The sequence below is a fragment of the Pseudophryne corroboree genome, chromosome 3 (genome assembly GCF_028390025.1).
Source record: "Pseudophryne corroboree isolate aPseCor3 chromosome 3, aPseCor3.hap2, whole genome shotgun sequence".
Classification (NCBI taxonomy): domain Eukaryota; kingdom Metazoa; phylum Chordata; class Amphibia; order Anura; family Myobatrachidae; genus Pseudophryne; species Pseudophryne corroboree.
The window spans coordinates 306,389,330-306,406,883 of record NC_086446.1 but is presented as its reverse complement, the minus strand read 5'-3'; the positions used below and the strand labels follow the sequence as shown (position 1 = coordinate 306,406,883).

The 17,554-nt window shown below is 46.3% G+C and overlaps 1 protein-coding gene across 1 annotated transcript in view; it reads right to left on the bottom strand.

Annotated features, from left to right (window-relative positions):
• Nucleotides 1–17,554, bottom strand: part of LOC135057252 (piezo-type mechanosensitive ion channel component 2-like) — a 216,119-nt gene that overhangs the window by 153,314 nt on the left and 45,251 nt on the right. The window contains 1 exon segment of the mRNA XM_063963144.1: nucleotides 9,427–9,634. Coding sequence (XP_063819214.1) covers nucleotides 9,427–9,634 — 208 coding nt within the window.

Here is a 17,554-nt window from a genome sequence, read left to right as displayed (position 1 = left end):
CATAGCTCTCACCACTGACACAGCTCCCCCCGACACACATTATACCTGACACTGCTTTTCCCTCACAAAGCTCTCATCCCTGATATAGCTCTCCCCCATGACACGCCTTATCTCCGACACAGCTCTTCCCTCATATAGCTCTCATCCCTGACACAGCTCCCCCCCTCCCCAACTCACCTTATCCCTGATACACCTCTTCCCTCACATAGCTCTCACCACTGACACAGCTCCCCCCGACACACATTATACCTGACACAGCTCTTCCCTCACAAAGCTTTCATCCCTGACATAGCTCTCCCCCATGACACGCCTTATCTCCGACACAGCTCTTCCCTCATATAGCTCTCATCCCTGACACAGCTCTCCACCCTGACACACCTTAGCCTAGACACAGCTCTATGCTCACATAGCTCTCCCCCCCTGACACAGCGCTCGCCCCTGACACACCTTATCCCTGACACAGCTCTCCCCCTGACACACCTTATCCCTGACACAGCTCTTTTCTCAAACAGCTCTCCCTCCTGACATAGCTTATCGCTGACACTATCCCTCACATAGCTCTCTCCATCACACATGCCCCCCCCCATGCAACTCTTTCCCATAGGCGTGCGCAGCACATTTTATTAGGGGGTGCACTGTTGGAGGGGTGTGTCTAGCACCTCCTTTTGGGCGTGTCTAGCACCATCTATTGACGGTCAACACAATATATAAAATATTCACCCTTGTACCAATCCTAATAATGCAGATGTATTGTCAGATGTTGTGGTGTGTACAGCAGCGTTTCTAGAGAGGAGGGGACCCATGTGCAGACTCCATGTGTGAGCCCCCTCCTCTGCTGTAGCCGTCACCGCCGCTGCTAGCGCTGTGCCAGAGTCTCTAGCGCTCAGTACGCTAGCAGCGGCGGTGACTGCTACGGGAGAGGAGGGGGCCCACACACAGTCGCCTATGGATGCCGGTAAGGTAAGTATAGAAGAAATGGGTGCAGTGTGTGCGGTGTGGGCCCCCCTGGACCCAGGGGCCCGTGTGCACCACACACACTGCACCCATTATAGATACGCCAGTGGGTGTGCACCAAACAAACAACCCTGATGGCACTCACTGCAATTACAGTGCTCCTCCTCAGCCTGGTCTGATTCCTCCTCTCTTTCCCCTGCAAGCTGCAGTAACTCACTGACACTGACAGTCACAGACTAGTACTGCTGCTGCTGAAAAAACAAGTGACGTGTCAATGCTGCTGTCGACCGCCTGCCAGTACTGAATGCTGGCTGCATGCTGCTCCTCGTCAGTGGCTAGCGTTGGCATAGAATAGAAGGAGAGAGGTGGGCGTGCGACGGGTGGGCGTGTGAGCAGTATGACGTGATCACGTCACATCACGCTGTTTTTGTACATGGAGGTGTAGCTGGGAGTTTGAAAGCCGGTGGCAGTGGCACCCTTGATTAACCCAGGTGTCCAGTCAGTAATGCAGTCCAGAGAGGGTGCAGCGCAGAGGGGACAGTAATCAGCCTGCTCGGCGATCGTTGCATCAGGTATGTGAGATCGGGGTGCCAGACATTAGGGGGTGCCTGTGCGCCCCAGGCACCCCCCCTGCGCACGCCTATGCTCTTTCCTACTGTGCCTCTCTCTTAGGGTGGGCACATACTAGAGTGATATCGGGAAGATTAGCTGCATTGAAACAACAAATCGTCTACATCGTCTAGATTATACGCACAATTGCGTTCTCCCATGGGTTGCATGCAACATCTTCTGGTCGTGATATCGTATGTGGGCTGTGCAGTGTAATTAAGGATGGCATGAGGTATCGCGTTGTATGTACAGCCAATCGTATACCCACCCTTACACTGCTTGTGGCATCCTGCTCAGTAATCCTTCCCACTTGTCCCCTGGGATCCCCTTAATCTGGCTTTCTCCATTGGTGCTGTCACAGTGCTGCAAATACAGCCACTCTGTTAGGTAGAAGCCATGGTGGTGAGAGGCAGGCGTCTGCCACGGCTTTGGTCAGACACATTTTTATTTAACTGATTCAAAAATCCAGGATTGTTGCCTCTAGTCCTAGGATTAAAAAACAGGACTTTTTAAGTCTAAATACCGGTATTGGCTCACCTACCTCTGACCCCAGGCTAACATTGCTGTGTGGCATATAATGCACTAAGCACTTATTACACTAGCAATCTGACTGAACCAATATGCAAGAAGAAGCACTTAACCTCATCGGTGGGATGTAATGGGGTGCGAGTTTGTACAAATGTGCGTGTTTAGCACTAAACTCCCACATTTTGCAAACTCAACCAATAGGGTGCAGGAACATGCAAACTCGCATGTTTCCTGGGTATATGTTTAATTTGCCGTCTGTCGGGATCCCGGCAGTCAGGATACCGACACCAGAATCCCAACAGCCAGTAATGCCACCAGCCAGAATACCTGTGCTACAGGACTATTGGCACTCATAGGTGTCCACAACACACATAGAATGGGAATAGATCCTGTGGCAAGCACAGCGAGCAACCAAGCTCGCATCGTGGCGAGCGTAAAGAGCCCCATGGGGACTCTTTGTGCTCGCCCCACTGCCGGCATACTGGTGGCTGGAATTTTCCCCCCTGTATTTTAACAACCCGGTCCGGCTCACATAGCATTCATTTTTCAACTTTTCTGCCAGAGTCATGCATGGATCTCAGTGATCTGTGCATGCTGCTGTCAAACTTGCACAATGTAATGAAACTCACATTACAATGGGGGTCATTCCGAGTTGATCGCAGCCAGCAACATTTTGCTGCTGCTGCGATCAACTAGTCTACGCCAATGGGGGAGTGTATTTTAGCTTTGCAGGGCTGCGATCGCTTGTGCAGCCCTGCTAAGCTAAAAAATGTTCATGCATAATAAGACTAGCCCTGGACATACTTACCCTGTGCGCCGATCTCAGCGATGCTGGGGCCGGCTTTGACGTCAGACATCTGCCCTCCATTCTCTTGCGTTTTCTTCACCACTCCTCGAAAACGGCAGGCAACGGTCTGGTGATAACCAGGAATGCCTTCTTTCTGTCAATCTTCTTACGGTCGCCTCTGCGACCGCTTTCTTCACTGTCCACAACATATCCCGGCGACCCCTGTTGCCTGGAAACGTTGCGCGTGCGCAGTGCGGCCGCCGCGCATGCACATTCCAGACCCGTTCGCACCGCAGCCACATACTGCTACGTGTGAATGGGTCGGAATGACCCCCAATGTGCAAATTTTCATACGAGAAAACTCGTACACACTTGCATAATGTGATAGCTTCAAACTTAAAAACTCACAGGATATTACATTGGACGAGTTTTGCTACAAACTCGCACCTTCTAATGCGGGTTTGTCCGGCACGAAAAACTCGCACCCCATTACATCCCGCCACATGCGTCAAACTTCTTCTTCCCTATAAATTGTAAGCTTGCAAGCAGGGCCCACTTCACTCTATGTGGGGTATTCAATTATCCGCAAATTCGCGGCAATTTTTCGCCCGCAAATTTTTCGCGGCAATCGGTCGAAAATTGCCGCGAAAACGCTCCGTTTTTCGACCTATTCGATTCCAAACGGGTTTCACGTGAAAATTCTTGCAGTGAAAAGTGCAGGTGAAAATGGGGAAATCAGCCTGTACCCCAAAAAATGCTAAACTAACATAGGAAAACATAAGAGAAGTGTGTTAGAGATCACATTAGAGAGTTTTTGGGGACTTAAATTGTGTGAAATGGCTGTTATATGCATTTTTTTTTAAAAATGCAAAAAAAAGATAGAAAGCAAGTTTTTTTTAGCAAAATAAATGCTCTCATTAAATTTGGGGTACATGAAAATGGGTATAAGTATATATTTGGGTCATTTTAGGGTACTTTAAAAATAAAGTGGAAACAGACCGATTACTCCCATCTGCAAGCCTAAAAAACACCTGTCCCACTCATAAAGCACCCCAATATACCTGTACCATACCTTGAACCCCAATTTCCATCACTTTGTACTTTTTCACCCCAAAAATGACATGTCATTATTGGCCAATTAAAAATAATTAAAAACCTCAACGTGCCTATTTAGTCATTAAGGGGGGTGTCCCAGGAGTTCTGTACCATGGAGGTCATTCCGAGTTGTTCGCTCGCAAGGCGATTTTAGCAGTATTGCACACGCTAAGCCGCCGCCTACTGGGAGTGAATCTTAGCTTCTTAAAATTGCGAACGATGTATTCGCAATATTGCGATTACAAACTTCTTAGCAGTTTCAGAGTAGCTTCTGACTTACTCGGCATCTGCGATCAGTTCAGTGCTTGTCGTTCCTGGTTTGACGTCACAAACACACCCAGCGTTCGCCCAGACACTCCCCCGTTTCTCCTGCCACTCCCGCGTTTTTTCCGGAAACGGTAGCGTTTTTTCCCACACGCCCTTAAAACGGCCTGTTTCCGCCCAGTAACACCCATTTCCTGTCAATCACACTACGATCGCCGGAGCGAAGAAAAAGCCATGAGTAAAAATACTATCTTCATAGCAAAATTACTTGGCGCAGTCGCAGTGCGGATATTGCGCATGCGCACTAAGCGGAAAATCACTGCGATGCGAAGAAATTTACAGAGCGAACGACTTGGAATGAGGGCCCATATCCAAACATTTTTACCTTAAATTAGTGACTTTTCCCAACTTTTCACCTGCTTCAGAGTAGGTGAAGTGAATTAGTGAAAAAATGATCACCGATAAGTTTTCACGGAAAATTGAATAGGCTGTAATTGCGTATCACATGAAAAGTCAGTTTTTTCACCCGAAAACCAGACTTTTCACGTGAAAAGTTCGTTGTCACTGCTAATTGAATATACCCCTATGTCTGTCTGTGGTGTTCCCAATTGTACAGTGCAACAAATATGCTGGCCAGAGGTGAACCTCCCAAAGACAATGGAAGCGCTTGCCTTCTGGGTGCCAAGTCCTAGGGATTCCTGTGTGACTGACGTTCTTACACTGCAGCGGCTCACCCAAAAGCTCTGCTAACACCTTCAATAGGGGACAGGACAGCTTGCACCTAGTACCTCTCAACAGCACTGCAGCAAGTTATGGTTCACCTGCTGCTGCTGCTGGACTGTGAGCTGAGCTGGGACTCAATACACCTGTCTGAACCTATATACCGAGGACCAGTGACGTGAGGTGAGACCAGTGATTGGGGAGGCACTGGCTGATTGCGGTATGCCCCCCCCCCCCCTCCTTCCACAGAAAAAAAAAAGCATAGGGTTCCCCCTATGTAATCAAAACCAGCACTAGGCTGAACCAGCCAGGGGGGAATAATGCCATAGCAAGGGAGACAATCAGTGTGGGGTCCCCCTACCATAGCATTAAACACCCCCCAAACAAGTCAGCCCATTCCTCAGAAAGTGGGGACCCCAAACATTTAAATGGGGTTCCCCCTGAGCAACAACCAGCACTGGGCTGAAAGCCCAGTGCTATGCCCCGCACCCCTGTTGGCGGTGGGTGCGGGGTTCATGACATACTAATATTGTTCTTTACAGTCGGCCTACAGGTCCCAGCATGCCGGTACTTGGAGAACCACAGGTGCCAGCATGCCGGACATTAAGGGCACGCTGGCACCCATAGTCCGCCTATAAAGAAAATATTAAAATAAAAACACACCACCTAATGTTTAAATTGTTTATTAAGCTGCACCTTTACCTGGGGGCAGCAGCCTTTAAGCTCTTATTCATGGCCGCCGCCACCCCAGGGCTTCTGGAGTCTTGTATTTACAGGAGCTCTTGCCTGCTCCCTCCCCGCCGCCGGACTGACCGCCACTGCCTTGCCGCTGGCTTATATAAGACAGTTGAAGGGGCGGAGCGATGACACGGCGAGCTGAGATTGGCTTGCGGTGGCCATCTTGAATTTCGAAAATGATGCTGAGGCGCCATTTTTGAAATGGGAAGCCGGCTCTCTGCTGCCAAACTCTGCAGAATGGCTGGCAGGGACTGGATCCACTCGGATCCAGGTCTGCCACAAGTTACCCTTTCTCCGCTGGGTCCCGCCTCCATGAATGCCCACCACGTTGCGCCGTTGCATGTGCCTGCTGGCCAGTGGATCCGCTGGTCCAGTCACATCTGCGGGACTGACAGAGGCGTGCATTAAAGTGGGCTGAATGTACGCCCCTGTCATTGAGGCACAAGTATATGTGCCGCATCCCCGTACTTTTTCAATGTGCTTTCACAGTCCATGGCTTTGCCCTGCCCCCTGCCCGCCCCCTGCTACCCAAACTTTAGTGTTAGCAGCGGGAGACACCTCTCCCGCTGCCTCCCACCCCAATATGCAGGGATTTGCTGGGGGGATGATTGAAATGATAAAAGATATTTATCACAGAATCTGTGTTATAAATATCTTCTTTGCATTATTTTAATCATTATGACAGGGGAGGCACTGCCTACCCTGCCTACTCTGACTGCACGTCCCTGCCTCACTGGTACAGAGAGCACAAATGGCACCTGGGAGTGACCACTGATTCTGCAACGCAGCAAATGGCAGTGCACCTGCTTCTGCTGCTGCAGCGTAGATGGCGCTTTGCTAGTACACAGCGAGCTCCAGTCCCTGTAGACCGATTTAGAACGCTGCACATGCAGGAGGGTCTCCTGGGCTACTGCAGAGCCTTTAGGGTGACTGTCATTTTGCAATCAAGTTTCCCCATCCTCCAGAGAGAAGCCACTTCACATGGTTTGTACCTGGATGTATAACACCATGAACGTATACATAAAGAGAGCATTTTTGCCACCAATCAGGAACTTACCCCAGCTCTCGCCCCTATTCCCACCCCCCATCGTTTACACTGTTTCCAAGTTATCTTTGTCTGTTACCCTGCAATATAGCACTTCATCAGCAGCTAGTCATATTTCTTGATGTGTGTATACACAAACCTTGTCAATTGATGGCAACATTGCATTCACTATGGACTGCAGCTAGCAACATAGTATCATCTATAATCAAGCGCCTCTGAGCCAACATCCGTATACCTTGTGTTATATTCATTGAGCCCAGAGCCGGCCTTAACCAATATGATGCCCTAGGCAAGATTTTGGCTGGTGCCCCCTAGCACCACCGCTAGTTCCACCTCTGACCCTTCACCCCTTTCCCAGCACCATCACCCCTCACACATAGCAGTCCTTATTTTGGTGTTCCCACCCCCTATATTTTAAACAGGAACAGTGCGCACATTTGGCACACAGCCCAAAAAGGTGTGTGTTTTTGCTAGCAAGAGGCATGGCCACACAATAGTGCCCCCAATTCAAATTATGCCACACAGTAGTGCAACTTTATTCACAACTTATCATGTGATAGTGTCCCTAATTCATGTTACATCACACAGAAGTACCACTTTACCTTAGAAACGTTTCTCTTCACAGTAGTGTCCCTTATTTACATAACATCACACTGGATTGCTCCTTATGCACATTACACCACACCATGTTGCTCTTTATTCACATTAGACCACACAGTAGTGCCATTTCTATATGTTATGCCACACAGTAGAGCACCGTATACACATAATGCCACACATTAGTAATGCATTTATACACATACCACACAGAAATGCCCCTTACATATATGACACACATTATTAATGTCCTTATAAACATAATGCACCTTACACATTATGCCAACCTTTATTAATGCCGTTATACACATAATGTCCCTTACACATATGCCTAACATTATTAATGCCCTTATACACATAAAGACACACATAGTGCCACTTACACATTTGCCGCACATTATTAATGTATTTATACACATGATACACTTATTGCTCCTTACACATATGCCGAACACTATTACACAACCAACCCACTCACACAAACACAGCACTCACATGGCCACTAACACTGTGACCTCTGCCTCTGCTTGGATACAGATGTGTCCTCATAAATCTTGCCTCAGTGCGCCATGCAGCAGGAGATGCCTGGCGTGAGTCAGCTGGCAACTCTGCTAATGGCAGGTGCCTATTTTTGATGAAAATGCATCTTATTTGCATTACTATGTGGCTAGGATGCACAAGCAGCTTCTGCTGATTAAAATTATATGCTGCATGCCTATATACTGTGTGTGACTGTGGCTGTATCTGCATACGAAATGCTACACACAGAATATAGGCATGCCACATATTATTTTACTCAGCATAAGCTGCTTGTGCCCCTAGGCATGCCAAATGCCCTAGGCAGTTGCCTAGTTTGCCTATGCCTAGGGCAGGTTCTGATTGAGCCTATTACTTAGTGCATTCCTAATACATCACAAATTGCCTACTGATGCTCAACAAACAGAGTTATAGTCAGTGCCAGCTGCCCATACACAGTCTCACATACACTGCCACTGTCTCTAGCAGAGCTATACTACCATCTGCACTGATGTAATCTATGAGAGTCAGGCAGGATGGAGGTGGTTTATGGGCAGACAAAGAATGACCCTCAGCCCTTATCATACATAACCTGTGCTCACACATCCACCCTCCGCTGTGCAGGTGTCTTGTGCAGAAGTAGTAACAACTAGAGGTGATGTATGTAAGGAGGCACTGTATGTACATGGATGATACATATGATGAGATGTTGTAGCATGGATGATACATATAATGAGTCATGGTGTGGCATGGTTGATACACACAATGAGAGACACTGTATGTAGCATGTGTGTACTGAAACCTATGGGGATTGCTTCTGCTGTCGGAAATGGAGAGACCAAGGGGGTCATTCCGAGTTGTTCGCTCGCTAGCAGATTTTAGCAGCATTGCACATGCTAGGCCGCCGCCCTCTGGGAGTGTATCTTAGCTTAGCAGAATTGCGAACGAAAGATTAGCAGAATTGCGCATAGAAAATTCTTAGCAGTTTCTGAGTAGCTCGAGACTTACTCCTACACTGTGATCAACTCAGCCCGTTTCGTTCCTGGCATGACGTCACAAACACGCCCTGCGTTCGGCCAGCCACTCCCCCGTTTCTCCAGACACTCCCGCGTTTATCCTGGCACGCCTGCGTTTTTCCGTACACTCCCAGAAAACGGTCAGTTTCTGCCCAGAAATACCCACTTCCTATCAATCACACTCCGATCACTTCAACGATGGAAATTTTTCGTTCGGACGTGAGTTAATCTACTAAGTATTGTGCTAAAATACTGAGCGCATGCGCACTGCGTACCATGCGCATGCGCATTTGCGCCTTAATCACTCCGTTGTGAAAATCGGCAACGAGCGAACAACTCGGAATGTCCCCCCAAGGCATGCTGTTAATGATGATGATTTATTGTAAGCCAGGTGGACACAGTCGCATCTCAAGTAGACTCTACATGTGTGCTGAAATACAATATTTTTCCATGTGCTTTACTTTTTTTTTTTTTTGCCAACAACTCTACATGAAACCCTTATTGTACATATGCAGAATATGGGGAAGAAGTTCATATGTCATACATGAAATAGGTACCTGACAAGCCCAGAAGAAGAGTGGCTACCACCTTTCCAGCCGTAGTAAAGAGAGCCTCAAACAAGAGCTTTATTCCAGAAATGAACGTAGTAAGCTTTGCAATGAGTTTTGCTCTAGTGTCATTGACATCCTTATCTAGGGTATCCTCATCTATAGAAAAGTCTGTCTCATCCTCACTTTCCTCCGTCTCACTTTCTGTCACTGATTCCTGTGGGAGATAATGCAAATGTAGAATTTCAGGTATTAAAATAGAAAAATAAAATATATATATCTATAGTTATATCAATAGCTTTTGTACTGGTTGGTTGGTGCGATTATAAGCCCTGTGATCCACGCAGTTGAAACAGAGCTGCAGAAAAATAAAATATATATATATAATATATCTATAGTTATATCAATAGTTTTTGTACTGGTTGGTTGGTGCTATGCAAGTCAAATTATTTTCTAACAAATATTTAAAATGCCAGCTCTATTATATACTGTGGATGCCTGCGCATCTTATTACCATGTGTTATGAATGTGCGCTATACATCGCAAAAACACTACATCCCATAAGAGAAAACAATACACCCACACATTATCTAAGTTCCAAAGCAAATTGATGTATATATTTGTTATTAAAAGGATATGTATTCAATATATCGCAATGTACACTATATATATATATATATATATATATATAGTTACATGGTTACAATTTACACAGAAAGCAGTTATTACAAACTAATTCATTACAGACATGGCCAGCAATACATCATCATATTTTTCTCAAATGCTCACTCTCCACTCCATATCACTCTCTCTCTCTCTTTCTCAGTAAAATCATGCAGCCACTGGACAGACCGCATCTCCACCATGCTCTGGGACAAAAAGGGCCATCTGTGTGTGTGTGTGTGTGTGTGTGTGTGTGTGTGTGTTCAGCAATACACTGAGAGCTGGGGGCGTGCACAGGTCTCTTGTTATTAGTCTAGGGGAGGGAACTTTCTCATTCAGGATGAGTCATTGGTCAGTTCATATGCAAGCCTTGAAAACATCAAAAGGGCTGGCCTAAGTTTCCTGTCTATCACATGCTTTAAATGGAATCCTTTTGTTCTCTTCAGAATTGTGGCTTTATATTCATACATTCAATCATATCTACTTATGGCAATGTGCTACAACTTAATAACAGGCATCAAATTGATACACACATTAATCTGGTTACTTTGACACCAAGCACGACATGTCCATCTTGCTCCGCTCCAATAATACACATACATGATGTTACTCCATTATATAATTTAAAAAGTTATGATGTCTGGCGCTCGATATGTTCAATTTATGTGCTGTATGAAATATGTGTTGAATATATCTTTGTGGCATGTCTGTGTAAATGCGTATGTGACCATATATTGCGGTGCGCGCTGCGCGTATTTGCAAGCTTAGCGACTCATAATGTGTGGAGTCTGTATGTTCTCTCTATGTAACATTTTTGACTTCAACAGTGCGATCATAAGCCCTGTGATCCACACAGTTGGAACCGAGCTGCAGAAAGAAAATATATCTAATATATCTATTGTTTTTTTAATCGTTGGTTGGTGCGATTATAAGCCCTGTGATCCACACAGTTGGAACAGAGCAGCAGGTTTAAAAATGAAAAACTAAATATATATATCTATTGCTATGTCTATTGTTTTTGTACTGGTTGGTTGGTGCACTTCACTCAAGTGCATTTTGTTCACGTGCATCTATAAGCCCTGTGATCCACGCAGTGATCTGTGACTTAACAAATGGACAACTATCAGTTTAGAAAAGAGCAACCAGATACTAGTGCAGCAGCTGCTGCAACCAGTCATGATAAGAATGCTAGTCCAGCAATGTCATCTACAGAAGCTGATGCTCAAGGGCATAGCGGGTCGAAGTCAGGGCATCCAAAATCAAAAAAACAATATACAGTGTTAAAAAAGACACCTCTTATAAAGGATAGGTTTGATGTAGGAAAACATAAAATTGCCAACATGCCATTTACCACACGTAGTGGCAAGGAAAATCTCAGGCCTTGGCCTTTATTTCTGAGTGCTGGATCTGCAACTGTCAGTAAGGCTGCTTCTTCTGCCTCTCATGATGATGCAAGAACCTTTCACTCAGAGTCTAGAAGAGGTGTCAAAAAAATGAAAACCACTAAGGCAGTAGAACAAACTGTGCGTTCAGAACCATCAAACATCCTAAGGAACATTTAGGGGTCCACATTAGCTATGTGTGAGTCTGAAATTTCTCACACTGTCCTCATAGAGAAGCCTCTTTCACCTCCTTCCACCATTTCTGCACCATCTGCACATGTGGGGAACAGACGGGGATAATGAGGGCATAACAGAAATTGAGGATTCATGCGTGGAAGTGCAACAGGATGAGGGGGATATGTGTGTTCTACTATCCGACACTGAGGATGAAGATGTTGTTTGTGTAAGTCAGGCACCATTGGCTGCAGTTCTTGCCCTTGATAAAAAGAAAGTCATTGTGATGCCTGGGCATAAGACCAATATAGCCACCTCTTGGGTGTGGGATTATTTTTACCCAAATCCTGACAATATTTGTGAAGGCATCTGCTCCATTTGTGAGGCCTAAGGGGGTCATTCAAACCCGATCGCGCACTACAGTGTTTTGCAGTTGTGCAATCGTGTCTGAACTGCGCATGCGTGCGGGCCGCAATGCACAGGTGCGTCGCTGGCTGGCACAAGCATTTGCAGACCTGCACAGCAAATCCCCCCTCCCCTGTGGGCGGTGATTACCTGGTTGCAGCAGTGCAAAAATTAGACTGTATGCGACCAGGTCTGAATGACCCCCTAAGTAAGTAGAAGTAGGGACGTTAGCCATCTAGGCAACTCCTCCATGGTATGTCATTTACAGTGAGTTCATAAAATTTATTGTACAAGATTATAATGTAATTAACACTCTCATCATCAACCTCCTCATTAGTGATCGGAGGTAGTCCTTACAAAAAAAATATTTGTTAGTTCCCAAACAAATCAAGCACTTTAGTTACAAAAGTGTAATTCCCTGTTGCTAAAGTGCTTGGTTTCCTAAACTGTGCTTGTCCTTTTTAATATCCAATATAAGGGTGGAGGAGAGGGCCCAAGGACAATTCCATATTGCACCAATTTTCATTTATGCCACTGCTGTGTGGCAATGTTTCATAGATTTGCTGCTGTATATTTGTGCAGCTGCTCTGTCGCTTAGTAACCAACCAGCTCGATGCAACCTTTGCCCAATAATGGTGAAAACAAGATCGTAAACTGTGAGTTGGTCAAAATTGACTGGAAATATATATACACAGAGCTTAAAGTGAGCCGGAACGGGGCAGAACTGTGTTCCGCCAGTACCATTTGGAGACGGAACGCAGTTCCGCCTCCTTTGGCTCATCTAACCTAGGGAAATGCCGGGCGCCCGCTGAGACTGTGTTAACAGTGGGCGCCGGCTCTTTCCCTCTAAGCGCAGCCGGAAGCCAGAGCTCACTTCTGAGCTCCGGCACAGGCAGTGTGTGCGGCTATGCGTTATGGGAGAAACGTCATGACGTCTCTCCCATAGCTGTGAGGAGCGGGCGGCCGGACGGAGGCAGCGGTCCGGAAGCAGGAGCGGGGCAGGTGAGTATTGTGGGGTTTTTTGGTTTTTTTTACCTATTGTGTGTGTTAGCAGCGCTACTAGAGGGGGGGACTGGAGTCATAACTACTGGGTGGCAAACAAACTGGAGGCATAACTACTGGAGGCACACCAGCTGGGGGCATAACTACTGGGGGGCAAACTTACTGGGGGCATATCTACACCGGGCATAACTACAGCGGACACATCTACTGTGGACATAACTATGGGGCATTACTCTTGGGAGCACACCAACTGGGGGAATAACTACTGGAGGCACACCAGCAGGCGGCATAACTACTGGGGGCCCACCAACTGGGGGCATAACTACTGGGGTCAAACCTACTGGGGGCATATTTACGGCAGGCATAACTACAGGGGGCACATCTACTGGATACATAACTACGGGGGCATTACTACTGGGGGCACACCAACGGGGGGCATAACTACTGGGGGCATATCTACAGCGGGCATAACTACAGGGGGCACATCTACAGGGGCATAACTACGGGGGCACACCAACTGGTGGCATAACTACTGGGTACAAACCTACTGGGGGCATAACTACAGGGGTCACATCTACTGGGGACATAGCTATGGGGGCATTACTACTGGGGGCACACCAACTGGGGGCATAACTACTAGGGACAAAAATACTGGGGGCGTATTTACAGCGGGCATAACTACAGGGGGCACAGCTACTGGGGACGTAACTACGGGGGCATTACTACTGGAGGCACACCAACTGGTGGAATAACTATCGGGGGCACACCAACTGGGGGCATATCTACAGGGGACATAACTACAGGGGGCATTACTACTGGATGCAATGCTAATGAGAATATTGCATAGGGGGAACTTAATAAGGGGCATCACTCCTGGGGACATAAGGGGCACTAATACTGGGGGAACTGAATAAGGAGCACCAATACTATGGGCTCTACATAAGGGGCACTACTACTGTGGGCACTACCACTACAGTGGGCATTGCATAAGGGGCACTACTGCTGTGGGCATTATGTGTATTAGGGGTGCTACTGCTGTGGGCTTTGTGTATAAGGGGCACTAATGTGTATCATAACACGAATAAGGGACTCTACTATGTGGTGTAACGTGAAAAAGATTGTGCTACTGTGCTGCGTCATTTTAATTGGGGATAGTATTGGGTGACCACGCCCCTATTTGAGGCCACACATCCTTTTGCGGCGTGCACAATCCCTTTATTTCACAAGCATGGGTGGTGGGGGGTGAGTTCCACCACCTCTCTAGGACCACTTTAAGCACTGTATATACATATATACATAGCACACACATTCATACATACATACATACATACATACATACATACACAAAAACACACATACACAAACACACATACATACACAATCATGCATACATACATACATACATACCTACAAATACATACATACACAAAAACAGTGCCCATCCAGAGATTTGCCCACTTTTCTGGGTGGCCGGAAGCACCACACAATTTTCCGGAGCATCCCACCCGTGCCGGGAGAGTAGGCAAGTACAGTATGCTCCAGTCATATTACAGCCACTTCTGACCCAGGTGCGTGTAGAGGAGAGTACAACAGCGACAACTTGCGAATGTGACCAACTCTGCCCAAAATTTGGGGGGTGCATTTTTTTTGTTTAGTTTGTATACGAATCTGAATCAGGCCTTTTGTCTGCATGTTGACTAATTCAGTGAATTTACACTCAATGGGCCTGAGGCACATGTCAGTCCAAAATCATCTGCATCGTGCTGATACTGTATTTGCAGGTTGTGCATGCATCGCATCACACGTCATATGCTCATGGGTGGAGGCTCCGTGCGTGGATGGATTTCTACATCTGTGATTTTTGTTTGTTTAACTGGGCACTCGCAAGAGATTGGTTTAATTCATGAATAGCAAATTAGTAGATGTCATATTGTCATAGTGATGGCAAGCCTAATAATGAAGATAATATTTGTATCTGTATTTTTTCAATAATCTTTCCCTTATTGATGGACATTGACTTTAAAATTGTCCTATTACCAGATACAATAAATGATCATAAATTGCTGTTCAGTATATTAAACATGGCCTATTAACCACACATACTGTAAATTAGACTTGCTACTATAACTGCTTAGGAAATTCCAGTATCTAGTATTCTCCCCCCCCCCTTGTGAGATTAGTAAATATGTAAGTCAAAAGCACCTTAAGTCCTATTGGAGAAATAGCACTATGGGGGTAATTCCAAGTTGATCGCAGCAGGAATTCTGTTAGCAATTGGGCAAAACCATGTGCACTGCAGGGGAGCAGATATAACATGTGCAGAGAGAGTTAGATTTGGGTGTGGTGAGTTCAATCTGCAATCTAATTTGCAGTGTAAAAATAAAGCAGCCAGTGTTTACCCTGCACAGAAACAAAATAACCCACCCAAATCTAACTCTCTCTGCAAATGTTATATCTGCCTCCCCCTGCTGTGCACATGGTTTTGCCCAACTGCTAAAAAAATTCCTGCTGCGATCAACTTGGAATTACCCCCTATGTAAATAAAATGATTATTTTATTATTATTATTATTACTATTATTATTTAAATAATCGACTTGATATATTGTTGCAACTCTACAGAGGATGTGATGACAAGGGAGTTCTATTGCGCCGCCGGTGAGCAGCTAACTACTGTACACTGACACTGCCTCCTGCTATTGTCCTACACTCAGGGCTGTCTTTTCTATTAGGCTTAATTAATGGGCAGCTGCCCAAGGGCCCCAGGATTCTAAGGAGGGCCCTAGGCTGATAGCTGAGGTTCCCTTCTTTCCAAGGATACCAGATTCCTGAAACTCAGCCCTGGGGAACCAGAGATATCTGACTTCAAAGCAACAATCCCTGTCCGACCCTGTTAACTTCTATTCCAGGCCTAATACACTATCTTCGGTTTTGTCTTCCTTAGAATGTTTCTGTGGATATCTTCCATAATGTGTGAATCTTCCCTTTTGAAGGACACTTGCAGCTTGTCTCTATCATGCCCAGAACAGGTGATATTAACCCTCCAGCAGCTGGTCCCTGCTCCAGCTCTACATACCTGGGATGCAGTTTTATATTTTTGTTGATGGATTTCTCCAGCTTCTTAACCCCAAACACCAAAACCCCAGTACCCCTTAAAGATGTGACTAGTTTTGTATCCCACTGAAAGCTTACTAATCCAGCCCCAGGAACTGGATATATCCACGGTCAAGCAAGCAGCCCTCCCACGGGAAAATGATTAATAATAAGCCCACTCCACTATCCACCCCTCCCCCACATGTTAAACACCCCCTACCTCTCTGGAAGTCATGTAACAGGGCCCCTTCAATGAGCCCAATGCCCCCTTTCTACAGCTTAGTGTTCTCCAGCACCATCTCTCTAAACCCCCTCCCCCCATCTGTGCCGTAAAGGAGTAATTAGCGGAAATTATTGTTCTATGTCCTACATTCTGAGGGGAAGATAGAACACCGCTTACTGCCTGCGGGACATCACAGCTGCCACCGATAAAACCCCCATCCAGAACGCTGGAGGATGGGTAGGGGCCCCAGTGCATTGATTTGTCCAGGGGCCGACACTGCTGTTAAGGCGGCCCTGTCTACACTGGCCAGGTATTGTGCCTATTGGAATGGATCCATAGAAGTGATATACTGTGCTTATAGTATAATTCAGCTCATTGTATACTGTCAGCATTTACACTGCTCTATTGGACTATAGTTCTCTATTGTATACAGTCACTGCTCCTATTATTTATAAATGATGATTGTCTGTGATTCTCTCACTATGGGCGGGATGTACTAAGCATCGCACATGCATGTGAGGCACGTGCCTAGGGGCAGCACCAGTTTGGGGGCGGTACTTGGATGCTTGTGTTGGTAACATCAGCCCAAAAAGTACCAGTAACTGCAAAATATTTCCACTGTACTGTACCATATGCCATCTTGAATGTCATGTAAATGGGTAAGACATGCACATACTGCTCCTGTAAACTGCCCCACTTAGTAAATACTGTATGTATACATAATTTTCAAATAAAAAAAATGTCATGGTTGCTATTTTTATGATTCTATTAAACTGGCTATCACCAAATGAGGGCTTATAACCGATCAATAAAAATAATAAAATTAGGCAGGCAGGTTGGTAGCCGTCACTGGCGCACTCACCCCGAAACCCACCCCTGCATATAGCTATTACTGTGGACAGGGCTGGGTAACCTGCCACACCGTGCAGATGCAGCCGCTGCAGCAGGAAAGTTTAGTGAATGGGTGCAGGGTGTGTGGTGTGTGGTGTGTGCCTACCTCCCAACCCCCCCCCCCCTCCCCCCCTCCCTCCTCTTCACCCACCCTGCACTCGTTATTTATTTGCTACCGGGTACAGATCAGCCCAGCACTGATTTTCCTGGCACATGTAATAGTGTCTGTGGCACGGGAACCGCTGTGCCGCTTGCTTTGCCCACACATTCACAAACATATGAACATATCAAATGTATATTAACCTA